This window comes from Chelon labrosus (assembly GCF_963514085.1).
Source record: "Chelon labrosus genome assembly, chromosome: 2".
Lineage (NCBI taxonomy): Eukaryota > Metazoa > Chordata > Actinopteri > Mugiliformes > Mugilidae > Chelon > Chelon labrosus.
In genome coordinates, this window is record NC_140338.1 from 34,001,120 (window position 1) to 34,026,956 (window position 25,837).

Consider the following 25,837-nt stretch of genomic DNA (forward strand, 5'->3'; position numbering starts at 1 on the left):
TTGCTAAAGAAAGACGAGCTAGATCCATTACCATCTCTAATACTAAAGTTGAACCTTCAAATGAGACAAAGCACGACAATCTTGACCAAGGAGCCGTACTGGATTTTACCCAGCCTGAGTTGAGAAGGGTTTGTCCCTTGACAAGCAGAGAGTCTTGGCATCCCACATCCTCAAGACTACCAGCCTCATCCACCTGCTTCCATCAAAACAAACTTGAAACAAATAAAAAAGAAGATATCGCAAAAGACACACTGAAGACTCTTCCCACAAATACGGACATTTTTACATACCCTAAGGCAAAGTCAACCATCAAAAAGCTACAGGAGTTTCAACCATGCAAAGTCACAGGTAAACAAACATCTATTTCTGAAGGGATAAATCGTGCTGAGATTGTTCACAGAAAGTTGGTGTTTGATGGACTGGCTACTCAGTCATGCCTACAAAGAAAATGCCCAGATTACCTTCAGAAGATCAGTCACACACAGACCTCAGACTTTACCTCTAATCAGAGGTCATATCATCAAATCTATTCTGAGAAAAGCACAGTGACTCCAAGACTTGCACTTCCCCCAGAGACTCTTTTGGATCAGTCAAGTGTCTCACCAAATATCAAAACAAGGAGGAGACAATTCATCTTGCATGACAAAACAAGAATGGATACAATATTTCTATCAGTTTCTAATCCCAGAAAAAAACAGGAAGAAAAATATTTACAGACTGTTGCAGGAAACTCATCTAAAATATTTCAACAAACCGGGGCATCACAAAACATAAGGTCCTCTCAGAAATACAGACTTTTATCAAAGGCCCAGAGTCAAACTGCCCAGATGCACCTAAAGAGCGCAGCAAGTCAGCCTGACTGTGTATCAGAGGATCACAGCTGCCAGTTGAAAGACACAGAGATGGAGGCTTCCCAGTGCACACACATATTAAATCAATTTAAGACATGTCTTTTGGCACCTCAGACACAGGAGGACTCTTATCCCGCCACTTTACAAAGCCAAGCTTTTTCAAAGCCCGACCTTCGACCACACAAACATCACTCGGATCAGAAACAGTCTCCTGGGCCAAATATAAGCCACAAAGAGGTGAATGTCAGTGACGCAAGGCTAAATCAGACAGATTTTTTAGCACCACCTGACCTCCCCGGGGGAACAACAAAGCTACTAGAATGTCCCTCAGCGAAATGCATTGCAAGCCGGCCCCCGTGTGTGGAACAGCACCCATTCAACACAAACAGCTCTGGCATCAGTTCAAAGGGGGTCTCTGACCTGCCATCACAGTTGCAGAACACAGTAAACCAGAGACCAGAGGAGAAAACAACAGCTTCACTTCTACCAAACCAACTCAATTACTCTGCAGCAGACAGAGCATTTATCACAGAGGGATCAGAGGACCCCTACTATGTCACCATGTACTACCCGGGTTCAGTGTATGTGGGTAAGTACAAACATATCCAAACCAAAGTCAAAACAAATCCATCAATTAATAGATGACAGGTGCTTTTAATCTCTTGTTTTTATTTATGGGTATGAGTTGAACTGTTTTCTATCTAAAGGGGGTGGGAACTGAGGTGAAGGAGTGGTCAAAGAGGATAGCAGAGGGACTAAAGAGAGCACTCCTTATCAGGAGAGTAACAGATGAGCTGAAGAGAGACGTTAAAGCGTTGACTCTGTCAAAGTGAATAGTCCAGGGAGACTTGCCAGAGCAGCTTTCCACAGAGTCAAACAAACACGACGAAAACATGCAGAAAGAGAAGCAAAGGAGGGATAAAAGGAGACCAGCTCAGAGATAAAGTGTGAGTACTGTCCTGAAAGTTTTTTCCTGTAGTATCCAGACAAAATGGTGTAGCTCCTGTTTGTTTAACAGATGTTAAACAGTATTTATGAAGCAGTATCACAGAACAGACATTTGAAAAGTACAAATAACAAGTCTACATTTTCTTCTTGAAGATTATAATCACACTATGAGACCTGTTTGGCTTGTGACACAAGGGATACCTACATAATATTAGACATACAGAATATCTCCTTTTGGCACAAGAAGCATACTGTACACAGATCAGGCATAACGTTATGACCACCTGCCTAATATTGTATAAGCCTTGTACCTCCAGAACAGTTCTGACTCATCAGAGAATGGGCCTTCTGAGGGTATCCTGTGGTGTCTGGCAACAGTGGGCCTTTGGGTCCTATGGGTTGAGAGGAGGGGCCTCTGTGGATCAAGAGTGTTCCAGTGCATCCCACAGATGCAGTTTGAGATCTGGGGAATTTGGAAGCCAGGTCAACACCTTGTGCTGTTTTTCGTGTTTTTGAGTTGTTCCTAAACCTGGAGCTGCATCCTGCTGGGGATGGCTGCTGCCATCAAGGAGTGTCATTGCTATGGGTTGGGGGTGCCTGGTCTGGTCTAGGTGGGTGGTACATGTCTAAGTAACATCCACATGAATGCCAGGTCCAAAGGTTTCCCAGCCGAAGATTGTATCGTCACAAGATGGTCAATGTTATTTACTTCTCCTGTCAGTGGTTTTAATGTTGTGGTTGATCGCCGTACGTAAATGTCACGTATATGCCCCAACTACAGAGCTGATTTGTCTCATGGCTTAGTTTGAATCCATTTTAGAGGCAGGCCCAACAAGGGGAAACTGTCCACTGAGCAGTTTTTGTGAAGCTGGCTTTTGCATTTCACCAGTGGACAGAGTTTGTGTAGTTGCCGCTGATCTGTTCACACGCAAGTTAGTTTAGACCAAAAATTCTAAAATTTTATGTCCCAGCTTTTGTGACTCTTGCAGCGTCCTGATCATCAAAAAGCTTTGTTTAACTGATTCTTAATTTTTACTTATGCTTTACCACATTTCAAAGGAAACACTAATTTTCCCAGCTGTCACTTTGACTTCTCACAGCGTTCATGATAAAATCCAGCCATTATTATTTATATTAGTAACAACTGTGTATTTCCAGCTGTAGATGTATTCAGGGAAAAAGGTCGATATTGTATTGTCCACTGCATTCATTTGACAGACATACAGTAGTTATTTGTTACTTCACAGATAAGATTTTAAATTCAAAATTTAAAGTAGTTAAAACTAGCTCCACCTCAACAAGCTATGTATAAAATTAGTATAAATAATATTATCCTATTAATATTAACAAAAGCCACGTTGTCTGTATTTAATGCTTTAATTCTGCACTGTAATAGATCATGTTGCATTTACTAAAGTACAATTTCCAGGTTCTTACTCTACCTTCATAAAACATACAGTTGAAACCAGATGTTTCCATACACTGTGTTAAAAGACACATAAACATTTTTTCCTCACTGTCTGAAGTTAAATCAGACTAAACCTCTCCTGTTTTAGGTCAGTTAGGATTACTAAAATTATTTCTTTTTGCTAAATGCCACAATAATGAGAGAGAGAATTTCTTAGAGAATTTTTTATTACTTTCTTCAAAGTCAGAAGTTTACATACACAAAGATTACTATGTCTTTAAACAATGAAGAAAAGCCCTGATGATGATGTCATGGCTTAAGAAGCTTCTGATAGGTTAACAGACAACATCTGAGTTAATTGGAGGCCCACCTGTGGATGTATTTTAAGGCTACACCTCAAACACACTGCTTCCTTGTTTGACATTATGGGAAAATCAAAAGAAATCAGCCAAGATATCAGGAAGAGAATTGTGGAGCTCCATAAGACTGGTTCATCCTTGGGTACAATTTCCAGATGCTTGAAAGTGTCACGCTCATCTGTTCAAACAATTATACGCAAGTATAGACACCATGGGAATGTCCAGCCAAAGAACATTATGTGGAAATATTGAAGCAACATCTCAAGACATCAGCCAGGAAGTTAAAGCTTGGGCGCAAATGGGTCTTCCAAATGGACAATGACCCTAAGCATACTGCCAAAGTAGTCACAAAGTGGCTTAAGGACAACAAAATCAATGTTTTGGAGTGGCCATCACAAAGCCCCGATCTCAATCCCATAGAAAATTTGTGGGCAGATCTGAAAAGACGTGTGCGCGCGAGGAGGCCTACAACCCTGACTCAGTTACACAAGTACTGTCAGGAGGAATGGACCAGAATTCCAGCAGACTATTGCGAGAAGCTTGTGGAAGGATACCCAAAACGTTTGATCCAAGTCATACAGTTTAAAGGCAATGCTACCAAATACTAAGGAAATGTATGTAAACTTCTGACTTTGAAGAAAGTAATAAAAAAATCTCTAACAAATTTTCTCTGTCATTATTGTGGCATGTAGCAAATAGAAATAATTTTGGTAATCCTAACTAAACTAAAACAGGAGAGGTTTAATCTGATTTAACTTCAGACAGTGAGGAAAAAAGGTTTATGTATCTTTTAACACAGTGTATGTAAACATCTGGTTTCAACTGTATTTATAGTTTATGGAGATATTTTACATTTGACTTCACATTTATATACACATTAATAGATGGGTTTGTAAATGCATTGCTGTATAATAAGTACGTATCTCTAGTCAGAATGTCAAGAACTTCTCATTTGCATTTTTAGGGTAAAACATCAGTTACTGTAATCCAGTGACCCTCTTGCCAAAGCATTAAGTACACTAATGAAAACTCATACATTCTAATATAACAGTCTTGCTCTTTGTAATTTAATGTAACCATCCTCTGCAAATTGTAAATACTTGTTTTACTTGTTTTTATATATTTATATTGTTATTATTTTATTCTATTTGTATTTTACTCTATCTCCTTGTCACTGTCACTTTATAGGAGCAACTGCAACAAAACAGTTGTCAAAATAACAGAAACATCCTATTTTAGAAGAAACAAGCCTAAAAAATTAAAACACTGTTGAATCAACAGGTGTTTTGTTACAAATATGTAAAGTTCATAAAAAAGATGAAGTTAAAGTTGCAGGATGAAAGGAGTACAATAATAAATAGTGTGTCATAAGTGTAATGTGTTTACACTGATGTTTCATATGTACACTATATTGCCAAAAGTATTTTTTACATGCATATGAACTTAAGTGACATTCCATTCTTAATAGGGTTTAATATGATGTCGGCCCACCCTTCAGCTTCAACTTTTCTGGGTAGGCTTTCCACAAGGTTTAGGAGTGTGTTTATGGGAATTTTTGACCGTTCTTCCAGAAGCGCATTTGTAAGGTCAGACACTGATGTTGGATGAGAAGGCCTGGCTCACAGTCTTTGCTCTAATTCGTCCCAAAGGTGTTGAGGTCAGGACTCTGTGCAGGCCAGTCAAGTTCTTCGACACCAGATTCGCTCATCCATGTCTTTATGGACCTTGCTTTGTGCACTGGTGTGCAGTCATGTTGGAACAGGAAGGGGCCATCCCCAAACTGTTCCCACAAAGTTGGGAGCATGGAATTGTCCAAAATCTCTTGGTATGCTGAAGCATTCAGAGATCCTTTCACTGGAGCTAAGTGGCCAAGCCCAACTCCTGCAAAAACAACCCCACACCATAATCCCCCCTCCAACTTCACACTTGGCCCAATGCAGTCAGACAAGTACCATTCTCCTGGCAACCGCCAAACCCAGATTCATCCATCAGATTGCCAGATGGAGAAGCGTGATTCGTCACTCCAGAGAACGCGTCTCCACTGCTCTAGAGTTCAGTAGGGGCGTGCTTTACACCACTGCATCCGACACTTTTCATTGCACTTGGTGATGTATAGCTTGCATGCAGCTGCCTCTGCCATGGAAACCCATTCCATGAAGCTCTCTACACACTGTTCTTGAGCTAATCTGAAGGTCACATGAAGTTTGGAGGTCTGTGGCAACTGACTATGCAGAAAGTTGGTGACCTCTGCTCACTATGCGCCTCAGCATCCACTGACCCACTCTGTCACAGGTGGCCTGCCACTTCATGGCTTCATGGCCTGCCACTTCATGGCTGAGTTGCTGTCGTTCCCAATTGCTTCCCCTTTGTTATAATACCACTGACAGTTGACTGTGGAATATTTAGTAGTGAGAAAATTTCACGACTGGACTTGTTGCACAGGTGGCATCCTATCACAGTACCATGCTGGAATTCACTGAGCTTCTGAGAGTGACCCATTCTTTTCCAAACGTTTGAGAAGCAGTCTGCATGCCCAGGTATACACCTGTGGCCGTGGAAGTGATTGGAACACCTCAGTTATTTGAATGGGTAAGTGAATACTTTTGGCAAAATAATGTATTTCCCCTCATGCATCATTAACGACATTTTTGTCCATTTGGGCAAACTTTTCCTCTTCATCTGGCCATCATTTTGGCTGTGTTAGTGCATGTGGCACGATTGTTTTGTAACAAAGTCTCTCTCTACACAAAGTTTCAAATTCAAAAAACAAAACAAAAAAACCTAATAGGTCAACAGAACACTTGAGTCATTAAGGACAAAAATCTCCACTTCCAAAAAACTGCTATAAAAAGTATTAATATTTTTTTCGGCTTTCTGCTTTTTTTCAGCACTTTACAAAACTATCAAAAATTCAATCATTTTGAGGATTTTAACACAGAAAGAGAAGCAAAGGAGAAAAACAGTCAAGTTTGTCATTTTTAGTGTTCAACACTAAAACAGCCATTTCCCCATTATAGGGCCTATGCATAAAATGTTTATTTCATTAGTTTTTGTACTTAAGGCTATTTTAAGGTGTGTGTGCGTGTGGGGGTGTGTATGGGTGTGTGTGTGTGTGTGTGTGTGGGTGTGTGTGTGTGGGTGTGTGTGGGTTTGGGTGTGGGGGGGGGGGTGAAACATCATCAGAAGAAGAGTCTCATGAGGACTTCGTGGTGGAGTCAGATCATTCTGCTTCCTCTTCTTCCTCTCCTGACCTTTCCAATGTGAGTGGAGAAGACACGACAGATCCTGCATCCGAATGGACCTCAAAAAGTGGCCAAGTCTGATTTTCTACTAATGCAGAGATTACCCACTATGTTCCAAGATCCAAACAGTTTCAAAAACTAATAATGCAATCAAAGCCCTATTAGCACAGGACTAGTTTTACCTGGGGATGTCATGTGATTTCGAATCGACCCCCTTACATCTGTGTTTCATGTGGCGCGTTCGCTCGGGATAAGCAAACTCCGTGTTTTACTCTCTTTACTATGCATATTTATGTCTCTGCTAATTTCCGCTTCATTCCACTGCATGTCAGAGGACATTTTACACTTTTTGACAGCTTTAGTTACTTTGCGAATTCCAATTGATAATCAAGATACATTTTTAAAAATAAAACATGATGAGACTATTGAATTACGAACGACCTGGCACTATTTATAATATTTTAGAATCTAAAATATTATAAATTCGCACGGGACTGTGCTTGTGTTATTAAAGAGTTTGAGGCTACAACAAGCTAAGTTGGAAAGTTCTATGACCATGATTAAGCACAGAAACCAAACCTAAAGCCTGAAGGCAGACCTTTCTACCCACATCAGAACAATACTGCTCCACATCGTCTCACCTCATAGCAGCCTCTCATCCATGCCAAAGAGGTTGTGCATGTACCACTCACCAGGACATCCGATGATTGTCTTCCACCACACATCAAATTCAGTGGAGAGCATGTTACTCCTGTGCATCACTTCACCTGTACATCACTTCCGACCACAAAATCTCAATACTCATCCTTCTCCGGCATGCCCTGCAAAACCTCCAAGCTCTGAAAATGGCAATTTGCACTTAAATGACTTTGTAAGATATTTAGCCCACCGTGAGCTTGTGGCTACAGGCTTACTTAATGACTTTAAGTAATTAAAGTATGGAAACGTTCCTTTCTTTTTTTTTTGTGATCAATTCTTTATTGAAATAAAGACAAAATACAGCAATCAAACATAGAATTTTCAGTTTTCAACACCCACACCCCATGAACAAACAGAAACTTCCCAGAATTCGGCCACCCCTGGGCATTCCCAGTACATATGGATAAAGGATCCCAGGACACCTAATGAACATAAATCACAATTGGGAGATTAAATTATTTTTATAGAATGTCGCTTTCTAGGTGTGTGAGATACATCCTATGGACAAATTTGAAGTGTATTAGCATATGGTCTGGATTCTTAGATGTGTCACTCAAGTTTTTCCATATTTTGTCCCAACAAATGTCTTCATTTACTACAGAAAGATCCCTATGCCATGTAGCTTCCACTGGCAGTGACTTGTGAGGGTCAGAAATGAATCTGTAAAGTTTAGAGACCACTCCCCACGTTGATCGAGTTGAAAATAATAATTTATGAAGAGGATGTGTAGGGAGCACTGAGCCCCATGGAACACCATAAGCCTGCATAGCTGATCTTAACTGAAGGTAGAAGAAAAAGAGAAGAAATTACAGGGGCTAAGTGTAATTTGGCCTTTTTCAGTGGGATACTGGAATATACTAGGTCCTGTAGTCTATGAGGGAGGGAAAGGTTCTCCTCAATCGATCTCCAAGTCACAGAGGAGCTAGGATTAAACCATATGGAAAGAGGACGCAGTGCAAATGACCAAAAATACATCTTGAAATTTGGCAAGGCAAGTCCTCCCTGGGACCTATCTCGCTGGAGAGTTAAAAGTTTTAAGCAAGGCCTCTTTCCTTTCCATATAAACTTAGAAATCAATTTGTGCAATTTCTCCCAGTAGCCAATAGGAGGGGCAAGAGGTATCATAGAAGAATAAAAGTTTACCCAAGGTAGAACATCCATTTTTACTGTTGATATACAAGCTTGTAATGATAATGGAAGTTTCGTCCAGCTGTCAAGATCTCTCTCTATCCTTCTGTAAATATCTTGAAAATTTTTTAGCCCAATGACTGAGGTAGAAGGAAAAATATCAACACCCAGATATTTAAAACTCTTAACAATTGGTATACAGGAGGGCAAGGAAACCTGACATGCAGCTGAGTTTAAGTGCATCAACGCTGACTTATTCCAGTTTATTTTGTATCCGGATAGAGAACTAAACGACTCAAAAGTAGATAGAAGATGTGGTATAGAAGAAGCAGCCTCACCTATGTAAAGAAGAACATCATCAGCATATAATGAAATCCGATGATGTGTATTACAAAAAGTATTTGGGGTCACTGATGGATGTTGTCTGATTTTCTGGGCTAATGGTTCAAGGGACAAAACAAATAATAGAGGTGAAAGAGGGCATCTTTGGCGGGTTCCCCTAAATACAGAAAACTGGGTAGAGCACAAATTACTTGTACAAACCACTGCAGAGGGATTGGCATATAGGATTTTAATCATATCAATGAATTTCATCCCTAGCCCAAATTTAGCCAAAACAGTCCAGAGGTATTCCCATTCCAACCTATCAAGCGCTTTCTCAGCATCCAGTGATAGAATTGAACAGGGAGAGTCTATTATACATGCTATCTGCAGCATGTATAATGTGCAGCAAGCGACGCACATTATCAGATTCTAGATGAGTTTTAATAAAACCAGCTTGATCATCATGTATTAATTTGTTAAGATGCATTTCCAATCGGGTTGCAAGTACATTGGCATACAATTTGACATCACCATTCAGAAGGGAGAGAGGTCTGTAACTGCCACATTGAGTCGCATCCTTGTTTGGTTTTGGAAGTAATTAGATTAGATTAGATTAGATTCAACTTTATTGTCATTACACATGTACATGTACAGAGCAACGAAATGCAGTTTAGCATCTAACCAGAAGTGCAATAGGCAGTAAGTGCATGTGGCATAAATATTATGGTAAATAAGTATGGTACAGGTTGTGTTTTACAGCATATGGACAATATTTACAGATCAGAACCTATGTACAGGTGAGACCATATATACAGGTTAATGAGCAAGATATACATAACGATTGAGTGAGGTATGAACACATTATACAGATGGATTTGTTCGTTAAGTGTGAGAAGACTGTAAACAGGAACTAGCATAACATAATTTACAATAGAGGAGATGGCAGATGATAAATTAGGCGATACAAAAACAGATGACGTGAGCAACTTACAGTGCAAAAATAAATAATAGCAGTGGCTATCTAAGTTACTAGACTAGTGCAATATTCGGTACATAGTACTGTGCAAACAGATTGTATAAAGTGAGCATGTGCAGAGTAGTCCAATAGTGCAGTGGTGATGGTGTAAAAGTCTTTGGTCAGTGATTGAATGATGAGTTAAGGGGTGTGAATTGGTGTGTGGGGGTCAGCAGGGGTCAGCGGGGGTTCGAGTTCAGTAAGGTCACAGCTCTGGGGAAAAAGCTATTCCTCAGTCTGCTGGTCCTTGTCCGGAGGCTTCTGAAACGCCTGCCTGAGGGCAGGAGGGAAAATAGTCCATGTGCCGGGTGGGAGGAGTCCTTCAGAATGCTGCGGGCACGACGCAGACAGCGCCTCTTCTGGACGTCCTCAATGGCAGGGAGTGGAGTTCCTGTGATGCGCTGGGTAGTTTTCACTACGCGCTGCAGGTGTTTGCGCTCCGCAGCAGAGCAGCTTCCATACCAGACTGTGACACAGTTGGTTAGGATGCTCTCAATCACGCAGTGGTAGAAGTTCACCAGGATGGCTGAAGACAGATGGTTCTTCTTCAGTGTCCTCAGGAAGAAGAGGCGCTGGTGAGCTTTCTTGACCAGGCTGGAGGTGTCGGAGGGTCCAGGACAGGTCCTCTGAGATGTGGGTCCCCAGGAACTTGAAGCTGGAGACACGTTCGACGGCCATTCCGTTCATGTGAATGGGGTCATGCGTGCTTCTTCTCTCCTTCCTGAAGTCCACAATGAGCTCCTTGGTCTTAAGGAGCAGGTTATTGTCGGCGCACCATGTGGCCAGGTGCTGTACCTCTTCTCTGTAGGCTGTCTCGTCGTTGTTAGTGATGAGACCAATCACGGTGGTGTCGTCTGCGAACTTGATGATGGAGTTGGATCCATGCACAGGTCTGCAGTCGTGGGTGAAGAGGGAGTACAGAAAGGGGCTCAGCACACAGCCTTGTGGCACACCGGTGTTGAGTGTGACAGTGGTGGAGCAGATGTGGCCTGACCTCACGTGTTGTGGTCTGTTGGTCAGAAAGTCCATGATCCAGTTGCAGAGGGCGGTGTTGGTGCCCAGGGCTCCAAGTTTGGTGATTAACTTGGAGGGGATGACAGTGTTGAATGCTGAGCTGAAGTCAACAAACAGCAATCGTGCATAGGTGTGGTTATTGTCCAGGTGTGAGAGCACAGAGTGCAGTGCTGTGGAGACTGCATCATCTATGCTCCTGTTGCTACGGTAGGCGAACTGGTGTGGGTCCAGTGTGGGAGGGAGGGAGTCCTTCAGGTGCGCCAGGACCAGTCGCTCGAAGCACTTCATAATGATGGGTGTGAGTGCTACAGGGCGGTAGTCGTTGAGGCACGTCGGCTTGGAGTGTTTTGGCACTGGCACGATGGATGTCGCTTTAAAACATGTTGGCACAGCTGCTTGGGCGAGGGACAGGTTGAAAATGTCCGTGAAGATCCCTGTGAGCTGCTCCGCACATGCTCTGAGCACACGTCCTGGGATGCCGTCTGGTCCAGCAGCCTTGCGTGCTTTGATTCTGCTCAGTGCCGTGTGGACATCAGTGGGGGAGAGTGAGAGGGGCTGGTGGTCTGCAGGTAGTGTTGTCTTGGTGGCGGCGTCTCCGTTGTCCCTCTCAAAGCGAGCGTAGAAGTTGTTTAGCTCGTTCAGGAAGGAGATGTCCGTGGCTGTGGGGGTGGGGTTGCTGGGCTTGTAGTCTGTGATGGCCTGGATGCCTTGCCACATGCGTCGGGGGTCAGAGTTGGAAAAGTGACCCTCTATCCTCAGCTTGTAGCAGTGCTTGGCCTTCTTGATGCCCCTCCTCAGGTTTGCCTTGGATGTGCTGTAGGCCTGTGCATCCCCTGATCTGAAGGCAGTGTTACGGGCCTTCAGCAGGAGCCGCACCTCCTTGTTCATCCATGGCTTCTGGTTGGGGTACGTGGTGATCTGCTTCTCTGTCGTGACGTCATCGATGATGGTGGTGATGTAGTCCATAACAGAGGAGGCGTAGTTTCAATGTCCAAGTGTGAGCCACAGGTGGCCTGAGAAGCAAACGTACTCCAGTCCGTGTGTTGAAACCTGTCCTGGAGTACAGAGTCTGTCTCTGCTGGCCACACCTTGATGGTCCTCACTGATGGCCTGACACGGTTGATGAGGGGTGAATATTTGGGGGTGAGGAACAAAGAAAGGTGGTCTGACTGTCCGATGTGGGGGAGGGGGGTCGCGGTGTAAGCGGCAGCCATGTTTGTGTAAACATGGTCCAAAGTCTTGTTTCCTCTGGTGTGGCAGGAAACATGCTGGTGGAATTTGGGGAGTACAGTCTTTAAGTTTGAGTGATTAAAATCACCCGCAACAATAAAAGCAGCCTCCGGGTGATCAGTCTGTTGTTTACTAATGGCCGCATAAAGTTCGTTCATTGCGAGCTTAGCATTAGCATCCGGTGGAATATAAGCAGCAGTGATGATGGTGGATGTGAATTCCCGTGGCAGATAGAAAGGTCTACACTTAACCATGAGAAACTCCAGGTTAGCTGAGCAGTGGCTTCCAAGAGTAACAGAGTCCGTACACCAAGCTTTGTTGACATAAATGCACAAACCTCCGCCTCTGGTCTTGCCGGAGTCATCAGCTGATCTATCCATCTATCCATCTATAATTATAGCTGTGTTTGCACTTTGATAGAATGCACCTTTGTCAATAGCCGTATTAATCATATTTAACAGTGGTGGTCCCAATTTATCCCAGAATGCAACGTATAACTCTGGTAGAATCCCATCCCAACCTGGGGATTTACCCTTCTTCATGTTAACAAGAGCCTTTTTTAGCTCTTCTAGGGAAATAGGGGCATTAAGTGACATGGATTCATCATCAGACAAAGAGAGGAGATGGAGTTCCTCAAGAAAATTTGTGCACATATTTACATCAAATGAAATTTCAGATTTAGAGAAGAAAGTTTTCAATTCTGTATTGATACGCCGAGGATCACTTAAAACACCAAGGGGTGTTTTAATTGCCATGATATTTGAGTACTTCTTCTGATTTTTTAACCTCAACGCTAAAAGATTACTCGGCCTGGCTCCATTGAAATTATATGTTCTTCTGGTTCTATGCATTAAAAACTCCGCTCTGCGTCTTAACAAGGAGTTTAGTTCAGTCCATGTCACTGCAACTCTCATTCGCGAAGTCTCAAAAAATGTAGCCTGTTGTTGAGTCTCAAGGCTGGACAGGGTATTTTCCAACTCAGTTATCTTGTTAAGCCTCTTTTTATTCAGATGGGATGAAAATGAAATTGAAGAGTCCCTAATACAGCCTTTTATGGCATCCCATAGATATCTAGAGTCATTAACTGAACCTGTATTAAGCTCTATGAAGGTTTTCAGCCTATCTTTGAGAAAACCACAAAAGTCTTCGTTTTTCAGAAGTGAGACATTAAACCACCAACGAGAGGCTCTGGGAGGTGTGCCCAAAAGTGTAAAATGCGCCGATACCACACTGTGATCAGTGGAACAGATAAGGGCAATTCATATACACCACCCAGAAGCAGGACTGGCATGGGACAGGCTTGAGCAAATGTATGGCTCAGCTGAAATGATAGAAACAGCTTTCCAAAATAACAAACCGAAATAGATCAAAGCCACCAACAAACAACGAAGACAAAATATGTCTGCTGCCTAACAAGCCACACCCTCTACTCAAGTGTCGGGCATTCGGAAAGAAGCCCATTGAAGAGCGCAAAATAGAGAGAATAATTTAAATGTTTAAATGTTGTTCTTCATCATGCCACATAGCAAAGTGCATGCAAAATCAATGTCCAGAGTTCTGAATGTAAAGGCGACCAGCCCTGCTACTGAGCACGGCAGGGAGGAAGAGGAAGCTTCACCGCAGCCTTACGTGAACAACAAATGCACTTAAGTTTGCGGAGGAGAGCTCACAGACCGCTCCTGCTCAAAGATATGTCAAAGTGTATCCAGCTGGACACAGAGAAAAGGCAGTGAAACAGTATGCAATCCTGGATGAACAGAGCAACAGGTCACTGGTTTGCTTGCAGTTCTTTGACATGTTCAACGACCAAAGTCCAAGCATTCCATACACACTGAGAACATGTGCTGGAGTGAAACAATCAGCAGGCAGAAGAGCCAGCAGCTATGAAGTGGAACTGTTTGCATACTATTACCAAGCCTCATAGAATGTAATGACATCACGAACAACAGAAAGGAGATTCCTAACCCCTCAGTGGCACACCTCATCCCAGACATTGACCCCCAAGCCCCCATTATGCTTCTCTTTGGACAGGGCATTCTCAGAGTGCATAAAGTCCGCAAAAAAAGTGAATGGCTGTCACAGCCTGTCTTATGCACAGAAATTGCCCATGGTTCCCAGACAACGTGCCGCTGGCACTGAGACGCCTTATGTCCAGTGTTGGCAAAAGTAACTAGCGACAAATCTAGTGACTTTTTCTGGTGTCTTGGAGACTCTGACGTGAAAGCACATATCGGTTTGCCGTTACTGTCCTCAACCAGCAGCGAGTGATGCCGTGAGCTCCTGCCCCATCCCAAAGCACTCACAGGCGGTCAGTCTCACAGTAGCCCCGCGCAGCAGTCCCAGCTACAGTCAAAGCAGAGAGGAGACCCATACCACTCCATATCCAGACTGCAAATAAATGACGTGGGCGCAAAACTGCCGCTAATCATGTAAATGTTAATGTTTCTTCACTGTCACACTAAAATAAATAATAAAAAATAATCCATTTAGATTGTTAATGTTGTCAAGTTCAAACCGTTTATACAAAAAAAGTTAAAAATGTTCTAGTTATGGCAAAAAATGATCATGTTTTACTGTGACTTGTTGTAGGCTCGTAAGTGGAGCATAAGGTTAGAAACTAAACCAAACTTAAGAAGAAAAAAAAAACTAAGTAACTCTGCCTCTTTTGGCTCTCTTTGCCGGTCCCAACCCAGATAAAGAAGGAGGGTTAACAATACAGGACAAAACTCATTTATGTAATGTGTGCCTAGGCAAAGCATTAGTTGTAAAGTTATTTAGAGAGGTGATGGCCTATTTCAACAGCAAAATAAAACAAAAACAAGAATCAAACGAAGAATGTTCATTTGTAGTTCCAGTTATTCTCCTCTCCTACAGCGTCCATCACAATTACGTCCAAATGGCAAATTATGCAAATTTGCCAGTGACGTCTTTTTTTTTTTAAACAATATTTTTATTAATTTTTCACTTTCACAAGAAAACGATGGTTACATAATATGGTTCACAGAAATAAAACGCAAAACAAACAAACAAGTAAACAGAACAAAACAAACAAACCAAAAACAAGACTGCAGCTCAGATCCATATAATATATATAATACTTGGGGTTGCCGTAATAATGTGCAGGATGAGCAGTCAAGAAAACCCCTGCAGCATAATATTAGAGACACTAGGCTCTACATAGTGCAAATAGGGTTCCCACACTTTATAGAAGGTGGTATAGGTCTGTTTTTGAATGTAATACACATGTAAGGTACTCCAGTGGTACTAGATCCAACACCACTCTGTGCCAGCCTTTAACAGTTAGTACTTTTTCATTAATCCACTGCAATAAAATATTCTTCCTCACTGCATAAGTAAGAACACAATACAACCTCTTATTCTGTTTGGATAATAGGCGTTGGCTTGGGAAGCCCAGCATGAGAGACACAGGGTCCATCTCCAGTTCTGAGCCCAATATCTTTTCTATTTCAGATAACACATTAGACCAATACATTTGCAGTTTCAAGCATGACCAGAAACAATGAGTTAGGGTACCAATTTCTGTCTTACATTTAAGGCACATGGGTGAAAGAGTAGGATTGAAATGATGCCTGTGGTTGGGGGATATGTGCATTCTGTGTATAATCTTTAACTGTACTGCTTTGTTACGATTGCAGACTGAAATTGATTTAGCATATCCGCAGACATCCTTCCACTCTTCATCATCAATTGTGATGTTTAGTTCCTTTTCCCATGTGCCTTTAAGCCTCTGTAACTCAACAGGGGGTGTAGAATATATAGCTTTATAAAATAGACTCACAGGTCTTTCACCACCCTATTTGAAAATATGACCGGGATAATTTGAACAGGATACAACAATCGAGGCAAAATATTCATTTTAACCAAGGTAATACAGTCAGGTCCATAAATATTGGGACATCAACACAATTCTAATCTTTTTGGCTCTATACACCACCACAATGGATTTGAAATGAAACGAACAAGATGTGCTTTAACTGCAGACTTTCAGCTTTAATTTGAGGGTATTTACATCCAAATCAGGTGAACGGTGTAGGAATTACAACAGTTTGTATATGTGCCTCCCACTTTTTAAGGGACCAAAAGTAATGGGACAAATTAGCAATCATAGATCAAACTTTCACTTTTTAATACTTGGTTGCAAATCCTTTGCAGTCAATTACAGCCTGAAGTCTGGAACGCATAGACATCACCAGACGCTGGGTTTCATCCCTGGTGATGCTCTGCCAGGCCTCTACTGCAACTGTCTTCAGTTCCTGCTTGTTCTTGGGGCATTTTCCCTTCAGTTTTGTCTTCAGCAAGTGAAATGCATGCTCAATTGGATTCAGGTCAGGTGATTGACTTGGCCATTGCATAACATTCCACTTCTTTGCCATAAAAATCTCTTTGGTTGCTTTCGCAGTATGCTTCGGGTCATTGTCCATCTGCACTGTGAAGTGCTGTCCAATGAGTTCTGAAGTGTTTGGCTGAATATGAGCAGATAATATTGCCCGAAACACTTCAGAATTCATCCTGCTGCTTTTGTCAGCAGTCACATCATCAATAAATACAAGGGAACCAGTTCCACTGGCAGCCATACATGCCCACGCCATGACACTATCACCACCATGCTTCACTGATGAGGTGGTATGCTTTGGATCATGAGCAGTTCCTTTTCTTCTCCATACTCTTCTCTTCCCATCACTCTGGTACAAGTTGATCTTTGTCTCATCTGTCCATAGGATGTTGTTCCAGAACTGTGAAGGCTTTTTTAGATGTTGTTTGGCAAAGTCTAATCTGGCCTTCCTGTTTTTGAGGCTCACCAATGGTTTCCATCTTGTGGTGAACCCTCTGTATTCACTCTGGTGAATTCTTCTCTTGATTGTTGACTTTGACACACATACACCTGCCTCCTGGAGAGTGTTCTTGATCTGGCCAACTGTTGTGAAGGGTGTTTTCTTCACCAGGGAAAGAATTCTTCGGTCATCCACCACAGTTGATTTCCATGGTCTTCCGGGTCTTTTGGTGTTGCTGAGCTCACCGGTGTATTCTTTCTTTTTAAGAATGTTCCAAACAGTTCATTTGGCCACACCTAATGTTTTTGCATTAAGACTGGTTTGTTGTTCTGCTGATATAGTAGGCAAACTAAGCCGAGAAAAGAAATCTTTCATTAATTCAAGTGCGTCATATGGTTCAGATGCATACAGTCTACAATAAAATTCTCTGAAGGTGTCATGGTCTGAAATAACAATATATATATATATATATATATACGATTATTCTGAGCATTACAGATGGCTGCAATAGCTTGTGCTTCTGATCTTTTTTTGGTAAGGTATGCCAAATATTTTCCGGGTTTATTCCCATGTTTGTAAAAATCTTTGTCTAGTAAATTTAAGTTTGGTCTCCTCATCTTGAGTAAGGAGGTTATCTAAGGTTGATCTGTCTGCAGATATTTCTCACAATAAAGCAGGAGTTGGAGAATCAACATAGGCCCTTTCTTTTGTTTTAAGCTCAGTCATTAACAAATTTTGCTTCCTCAATTTCTGCCGCCGCCTGCTGGCTGAGAATGAAATAAAAATCCCTCTCGTGTACACCTTAAGAGTTTCCCATAGGAGAGCAAAGTCATCTGTTGACTGCGAGTTAATAGAAAGAAAATATCTAAACTCAGTATTAAAATAGGATACGAAGGTATGGTCCCTTAAAACAGTCTCCAGTATTTTACTGTTTCCTATACCCTTAAGAGAGAGATCCAGCGCCACATTGGCATGGTCTGAAATAACAATACTACCTATTACACAAGATAAAACTAGATGTAAGGAGAGCCCAGGTAAAAAAAAAAAAATCAGTCCTAGTATGACACCTATGGGGTGCAGAAAAAAAAGTGTATTCTTTGTCCGAAGGATGAACTGTCCTCCATACATCAACAAATCCTAAATCTTCACAGTTGAGTGACTTAGCTTGTGAACAAAGAGGTAATGTTTTGTGGGGGAGCCTGTCGATAAGAGGATTCAGTATACAGTTAAGATCTCCACATACTATAGAAATATCTGAGTGAATCTCAGAGAAATCTATGAATACTTTAGTTATAAAATCTAACAGATGAGCAGGGGGGTAATAGATATTCAGAATGGAAACAACCGTACCTAGTAAGATCCCCCTGATTATAAAATGCCTTCCATGTTTGTCTTTAACACATTCTGTCACTGAAAAAGGAAGATTCTTTCTCGCAAGAATTACCACTCCTGTATTTCTTAACAGGACAAAAATACCTGCTCAACTCCACCCTGTCGTAATTTCAGGTGTTCTACATCATCCAAATGTGTTTCTTGAAAAAGGGCAATATCAATGTGTTCTTTTTTCAGAAAGGTGAGTATTTTTCTTCTTTTAGTAGGACTATGGGCCCCTCTTACATTCCATGTACACAAGTGCAGCTTAATACTTGCCATACCGTTTAAGTCGACCCTCTATATAGATACATAACTCACTAAGAGCACTAATCTGAAACTGCATAATACAATGAAAACAGTCACTGAGATGGGAGAAAAACGAATCAAAACAAGAACTATTATACAAAAACAAAAAAGCACGAATACAATGGGGGCTGTCCCTGCCACCTAACCTGCAGGGCATTTTAAACTTCTTCCACATCACTCTCTCTGCACAAGCCTCATTAAAAAAATAAATAAATAAATAAAAATAAACTGATCTGTCAATAATAAATGAATGAGGGTGCACCCTATTTTTCCCTGACACCCACACATAGAATAAATAAAAATTGAAGTTAGCTCACGGTGGTCATAACTTGGTGCGTGGACAATAGACATAGACATATAACGTCATACGCGCTTACATATGCGCAGATATGGAGCCATTAGGACATACTCACGTAACATGTATGAATGAAATCAGATGACATAAAGTAACGTACTGACAAACATATTACTGGGAAGCAGTGTCCTCACACCTCTGTTCCAGTGTATGTAGAAGCAAAGCGGCTTCCTTAGGGGTGTCAAATCTCCTCTGAGTCCCGTTCACCGTCACCTTCAGAGTAGCCGGGTACAGTAACGCAGAGTTCATATTCATCTTCCTCAGCCGCGCCTTTATATCATCAAAAGCTTTTTGTCTCTGGACCATCTCAGCCGAGTAATCATTAAAGAAGGAAATGCTGGTTTCTCAACTCAACTCAACTTTATTTATAAAGCACTTTAAAAACAACCACAGGTGAAACAAAGTGCTGTACATTGGTGAGGCAAACTATTAAAAAACAATAAAATAGTAAAAACACTAAGACACTAAAAACAATAAAACACTAAAAACAATAAAACAATAAAACAATAAAAGCACTAAACAAAAGCAGAAAAAGCAGGGTCTTATGCTGGGTCAAAGGCCAAGGAATAAAAATGGGTTTTAAGACAAGTTTTAAAAATGGACAGGGAGGGGGCTTGTCTGATATGGAGTGGTAGGTCGTTCCACAATTTGGGCGCAGCAACAGAGAAAGCTCTGTCCCCTCTGAGCTTCCATTTAGACCTTGGCACCTCTAGGAGCAGCTGATCAGCTGACCTGAGACACCGAGCAGAGGTGTAAGGATGAAGAAGCTCAAAGAGGTAAGGTGGAGCGAGACCATTTAAAGATTTAAAAGCAAATAGAAGAATCTTAAAAAGAACTCTAAAGTGCACAGGCAGCCAGTGGAGGGAGGCCAGAATGGGAGTTATGTGCTCCCTCTTACCCCAGAAGGGTTCCTTACGTGTGGGGTCGTCCTGGTTAGACCGGCGGGATCCGAGCTGACGAGCTGCCTCCATCACGCGTTGTTTGTCCGTGAAGTTATGAAACTTCACTATCAGCGGCCTGGGACATTGACCGGCGCCGGGTTTTAGTGCTAAAGACCGGTGTGCCCGATCCAGCTTCAGCCTCCCTGCCTTTGTATCCATTTGGAGGTACTCGGGGATCCACTTTTTGAAGAATTTCACTGAATCCAAGTCCTCTGAGCCTTCGGGTAAGCCAACTATACATATGTTGCACCTGCGACCTCGGTTGTTGAGATCATCTATGTGTTCCCGCATGCCCTGCATTTGCTTCTCGAGATATGCCAACTTCGCCTCCGATGATGTTGCCGCGGCCTCCACATCGGCAATCCGTTTCTCTGCTTCGCCCACTCGGGCGGCGACCGCCTGTAGCTGCGAGGTCTGTTCTCCAATGGCCTTCAGGACAGTGGAAATCTTGGTGCCGATGACGTCATTTAACGACTTCTAGCGACTTTTAGGACAGCCAATAGTTACTTTCCTTACTGAGGAGTTGGCAACACTACTTATGTCTCTCAAGCGGAACTTTGAGAAAAAGCCTGAGATGAGAGGCCACTTTCTCAGCTTCATGGACAAGATGCTACAAAACAAGCACCCTGAGTTAGCCTTTCCTCTCAGTTAAGGTAAGAGGAGGGGCTTCGGTACGTGCACCAGTCAGACCATTAATCAGTGCCTGTAAAAAATTGAAGATGCCCTCTCAGGCAAGGGCTGCATTTGGACCGCTAATCCTCTGCATGCATCCCATTGTGACGGAACATCGGAAAGAATGATTGGACTGGCAAGGTGGCAAGGAGAATTTTGGACTCAATGTTCCTCCAGCTAAAGGACAAGGTCACCCATGATGTGCTGGTGATTTTCATGGTGGAAGTAGCGGCAATCATCAATGCCAGGCCACTTGTTCAGTGACAACGACCCTGATGACCAACTCATACTCACGCCAGCAGCTCTTATCATACAAAAGATAAACATTCTTCCTGCTCCAACTGGTGAGTTTGGAGTTGTTGACCTCTATAAGTCCCTGTGGCGACAGGTTCAGCACCTGTCCACCACTTTCTGGGTCTGCTGGAGAAAGCAGTTCTTCCCAACACTGCAAGTTTGCCAGAAGTGGCAGTCCACCCAGCAAAACATTCAGCCAGGAAGTGTTGTTCTACTTAAGAACAGCCCAGCACCCAGGAATGAATGTTACACAATATGTGGGGTTACAACATGTTTTATAATCCATGCTTGTGTTGGTTCCGTGCTAGTATAGCTATGTGAAGCTGGTGGAAAAGTACTTTCACCTACTTACATCTTATTTTGCACAAAAAGGAAGTGAGAAGGACAGGAAAAAGCATGAGCGCTGTGGTGCGCTTAAAATGCAGAACGGTTGCACCTGGACAGTTCAATACAGAGTTTCACCTATCATGAACTTTTAATGAACTTACAGTGAACTTATGGTTTACTTATAGTGAAACTTATGCCGAACTTTTGATGGACTTGTTATGAATTTATTTTGGTTATGAACTCAAGTTGGCTAAAAGGTCACATAAGCAGATGCAGACAGCATATATGAGAGAAGTAAAAATTAAAGTTACAGGATGACAGGTGCATAACAATAATTTTGTCATAAGTGTAATGTTTTTTCATTGATACTTCATATGTATTTCTTAATTATATTAAGAAACTTCGCACTTCGAATCGCAGGTTCTATTGTCTTGACGAGTGACCCGTACTTTTTGTTACATGTCTTGCATATCTGGTTAGATGCTAACTGCATTTCGTTACCTTGTACTTAAACATGTACAATGATAATATAATATAATATAATATAATATAATATAATGCCAGAGACTGCTTCCTCCTACCGTCCAAAGACAGCTTGGTAGGTTAATTGGTGAGTCTAAATTGGCCGTAGGTGTGAGTGTGAGTTTTAAATGGTTGTCTGTCTCTCTGTGTTGGCCGTGCAATAGATTGGCGACCTAGGTGTACCCCACCTCTAGCCCGATGACAGCTGGGATAAGCTCCAGCAGACCCCATGACCCTTAACAGGAACAAGCAGTTACAGAAGATGAATGAATGAATGAATGGCTCCTTCTTTCACCAATGCTTGATATGATAATCTTCTACTCCTATGTTTCACCATACATGAGAATTTGTTTAGAATTTGTCACTGAATTAGGTCTACTGTTGAATTGTATCCGTTGTTTTTAAATCTAATTATAATCCAGTCCAATCTGTTCTCTATAAATAGTCCATATCACTGACAGAAGACACTGTACCAAAAAAATGTCTCTTTAGTTGAGTTCATATTGCGCATGTGCGCTGCATCTCCCCACTCCCTCTCCTCTTGTCTCCTTGGTAACGGAAAAGGAGGGGGCTTACGACCAGAGGGAAGGAGAGTAGAGGTACCCGAGCTCATCACATGACCGCTACTTTTATCATTATCTCTGTTGGTGGATGTACGTTATTAGTGCTTTGATCCAGAGCTCATTGTAAAGCAGCGAGAAAAGCCCGTATTCTCGTCGAGCAGTGATTTGCAGGTCAACTGAACGGAAACTGGTGAGTGTGACGCCGAACGAGCGGACCAACTGCAGACTGTAGCTAGCAGCTAGCTAACGCAGCAAGCCGTTATTATCCAGCATGACTGGAGAGAGACAATGGGGTCGACAGACTGTGGTGGAGCTAACCTGTGTACTGTATAGCAACAAATATAAGCAATAGTTTATATTATTTGATATGCTAACACCCTCTTGCTCTTATAATTAATGCACTAGTGTGAATGTTCAGTCTTGACGTGTGTATTTAGCTCAGAATTCGTGCTGAGATAATGAGCTGTGTGTGTGTGAAGACAGAGAGGGAGGACTGGGCTGCCTGACCACTGAGTGTTGTGAATCAGACAGAGAAAAGGACAGAGAGACAGCCAGAGCTGCCTCTGTGAACTGTATGACCTGTATGTACCACTGTGGCTGGCTTGCAGTATGCAGCAGGCTGTACATGTACCCTGGAGGGCTGAAGTTATCAGCATCTTGGCTCAGCTTCACGGCTGTTACGTTACCATCTGCCTGTGTGTGCTGCTTGCTTCACTGAAAACCACAGTTCACAGAACATATTTTCTTGCTTAAGTCTTGTGGTGTCAAAGCTGTGCAGAGAGGTCTTCCCAAAGTATTTGCTGCCACCCCTATACAAGATGATAAGAATTTCATCTGTGGTTTCCTACAATTTAAGATTATTGTTAATTACCAGTCCACTTCCTTGGTCTTTAAAATATCATATACGTTTGAGAAATGTTTGATTCCAGAGTCTGATTATTTTGTTTGACTGACTGCCCAAAACTCTACTCTCAACACAAAATATTCAGTTTATTATGTTAAGTGACTAAAACCATGTATTAACCGCACCCAAGAAGCTGTGATTCAATATGATTTTTGCTTGAAAATTACCCTAAACATACCTTCATATTTAAGATTATCATGTACAATACCCTGCTAAGGATAGGGTATTTTGAAGTACATTGTGTATTTATTAAAGAAACACATCTGCCCTCTTTGGTGGACAGAATAATTACTTAAAATACATCTGTAGGTCTTTCTCTGCTATAATATGTGTGTCGTGTGCAAAAACCCATGTCTTAAATGTAGAACAGGAAAAGAGAGGAATAGCTCCAGTGGCCTACTTCTTAATCATTTTGTCAATGTTTTCCCTTCTCTCTTCTATAGACATGTCAGACATAGTTCCTCCAGAGGTTAGACCCAAACCAGCCGTCCCCGCCAAGCCTCCAAATGTGGGAGCTCCTTCTCCTTCTAGTCCCTTTCCACCCCAGGGCCTGGGTGTCGGAGGAGGTGGCGCCTCTGCTCCCCCTGCAAGCGGCATTCCAGTTCCCATCGGAAGTCATGGACCGAGTCATGGGGGAACTCATGGTGTGAGTCATGGCATTAGCCATGGCGTTGGCCACGGTGGGAGTCACACTGCAGCACACAGCGGAGGTCATGGCCATGGCGGCTCCCATAGCTCCAGTGGGGGATCCACTCTGCTGGGGTACATTGGCATTGACACCATCATTGAGCAGATGAGGAAGAAGACCATGAAGACAGGCTTTGAGTTCAATATCATGGTCGTCGGTGAGTTTTATTGTAGTAGTTAAAATCCTTACATTGTACCCAGAGGTTGCGATAGGTTCATTTTGACTGACAGGGTCATAAAAATCCTGTCGTAATCTATTTTTACCCGTCACTTTAATTTTTTTAAATGATAATAATTACATATTCAATTGCATTTAATTGTCATTCATTTTTAATTAATATTCAGTTCAAACAAGCTAAACAGAGAATACACACCGTGGATACATACATCAAGCAGATCAATATATTTAGGCTAACTTTTTCTCCCCAATGACAACAACAACTGACTGTGGCCCCAGTAGCTACATATAAACAATGAAATTAAATGATTTAACTAAAAATTAGGGGTGGGACTCGATTAAAAAAATAAATAAAAATTTTCTAATTAATTAGAGGCTTCGTAATTAATTAATCTTGATTAATCACATGATATATATCGCGATAGACACGTGATCGATATCAATAGAAAATACGTTCGATAGAATGTTCAATAATTTCACTTGAACTCTTTTCCTGCTGACTGATGTTTTTCATTACTCTTATAACAGGTCACAGTGGTCTCGGAAAGTCAACTCTAGTGAACACCTTATTCAAGTCCCAGGTGAGCAGGAGAAGTGCTGGATGGGCCCGCGATGAAAAGATCCCGAAAACTGTGGAGATAAAGTCAGTGTCTCATGGTGAGTACAGAAAGATAAATCCTGCTCTTTCTTTAGAGCATTTAATTGAAAGTTTAAATTGCATTTAATTTGATAAAGAAAATAAATTATCTTTGATCATCTTCTTAAACAACACACATAGTGTACTTACAGTGCACCACTGCGTCCTTGCAGCTGCCAAGAGAGCTTGCTATTTTTTTCCAGCAAGAGCCATTAATGTACGTGCCAACTTCTGCCCTTCCTAGAGGCACTTTGATTGTTAGCTTAAGCTTGTTACATAGTCCGCGAGAAGTGAGAAATTTGTTCTCGCTCTTAGGGCTGCGAGAACAAGAAAAAAAGTTTATTTTGGCCAGGTAATTTATACTTCACGAGAAACTCAAGTGCTGGACTCAGGGGAACTCCTCATTGGGCCCTTCCACTACGACATACGTCACACGCGCTATGCATTGTGGGAGATGGATAGGCCTGTTACAATAATCAATAAATCAATTAATCGCACGATAAATGAAAACGAACTCAATAATTTTGCCGGCCACGATATATTGCCATGTGCATGCGTGTTTGTTTTCCTCGTCTCTCTCTACCAAACAGGCTGGATGACAAGAGGGTTCACTCTGAGCATCAGTCTCAGCACCTGTGCGTGTTGGTTCCATAGGGGAATGAATGGAGTGAACTCTCCTGTCAGTCATCCAGTCTCTTTGTCTCAGTGGGGGGAGGCGGGGCCGCTAGCATACACACACAGAGAGTGCAGCAAATGAGCCTTGTGAGGAGTAGAGAGTAAGGTAACACGAATAGAAATTTGTAGGAATAGAAGGGATGATTTCAAAGAAGAATGCCACAGCCTTAGTGTGGGAACATTTCGGATTTAAACCAAATGAACAAGGTGAGCCCATTAACACGGACGAGCCAGTATGTTGTATTTGTTTGAAAGTAGTGGCAACGAAAAAAGCTAAAACAACAAACTTGTATGTGGACCTGAAACACAGCCATCCAGTCCCGTTTTCCCAGCTGGGAAAAAAAATTGCAGTCAACACTCACTGAGGCGCTTGGTCGTCAAAGTAAATCTA

General features: G+C 42.1%; 1 protein-coding gene across 2 annotated transcripts in view; it reads left to right on the plus strand.

Annotated features, from left to right (window-relative positions):
- The first annotated feature begins 1,529 nt into the window (after positions 1-1,529).
- septin3 (septin 3) overlaps positions 1,530-25,837 on the plus strand; it is a 61,585-nt gene continuing 37,277 nt past the window's right edge. The window contains exons 1-4 of one of the 2 annotated variants that reach the window (XM_084564219.1): positions 1,530-1,798; positions 6,009-6,155; positions 23,713-24,114; positions 24,663-24,791. In XM_084564219.1, coding sequence (XP_084420345.1) covers positions 6,152-6,155; positions 23,713-24,114; positions 24,663-24,791 — 535 coding nt within the window. In that variant the 5' untranslated portion in view covers positions 1,530-1,798; positions 6,009-6,151. The remainder of the gene's footprint in view (positions 1,799-6,008; positions 6,156-23,712; positions 24,115-24,662; positions 24,792-25,837) is intronic. The other variant, XM_084564220.1, reaches the window with a different exon arrangement.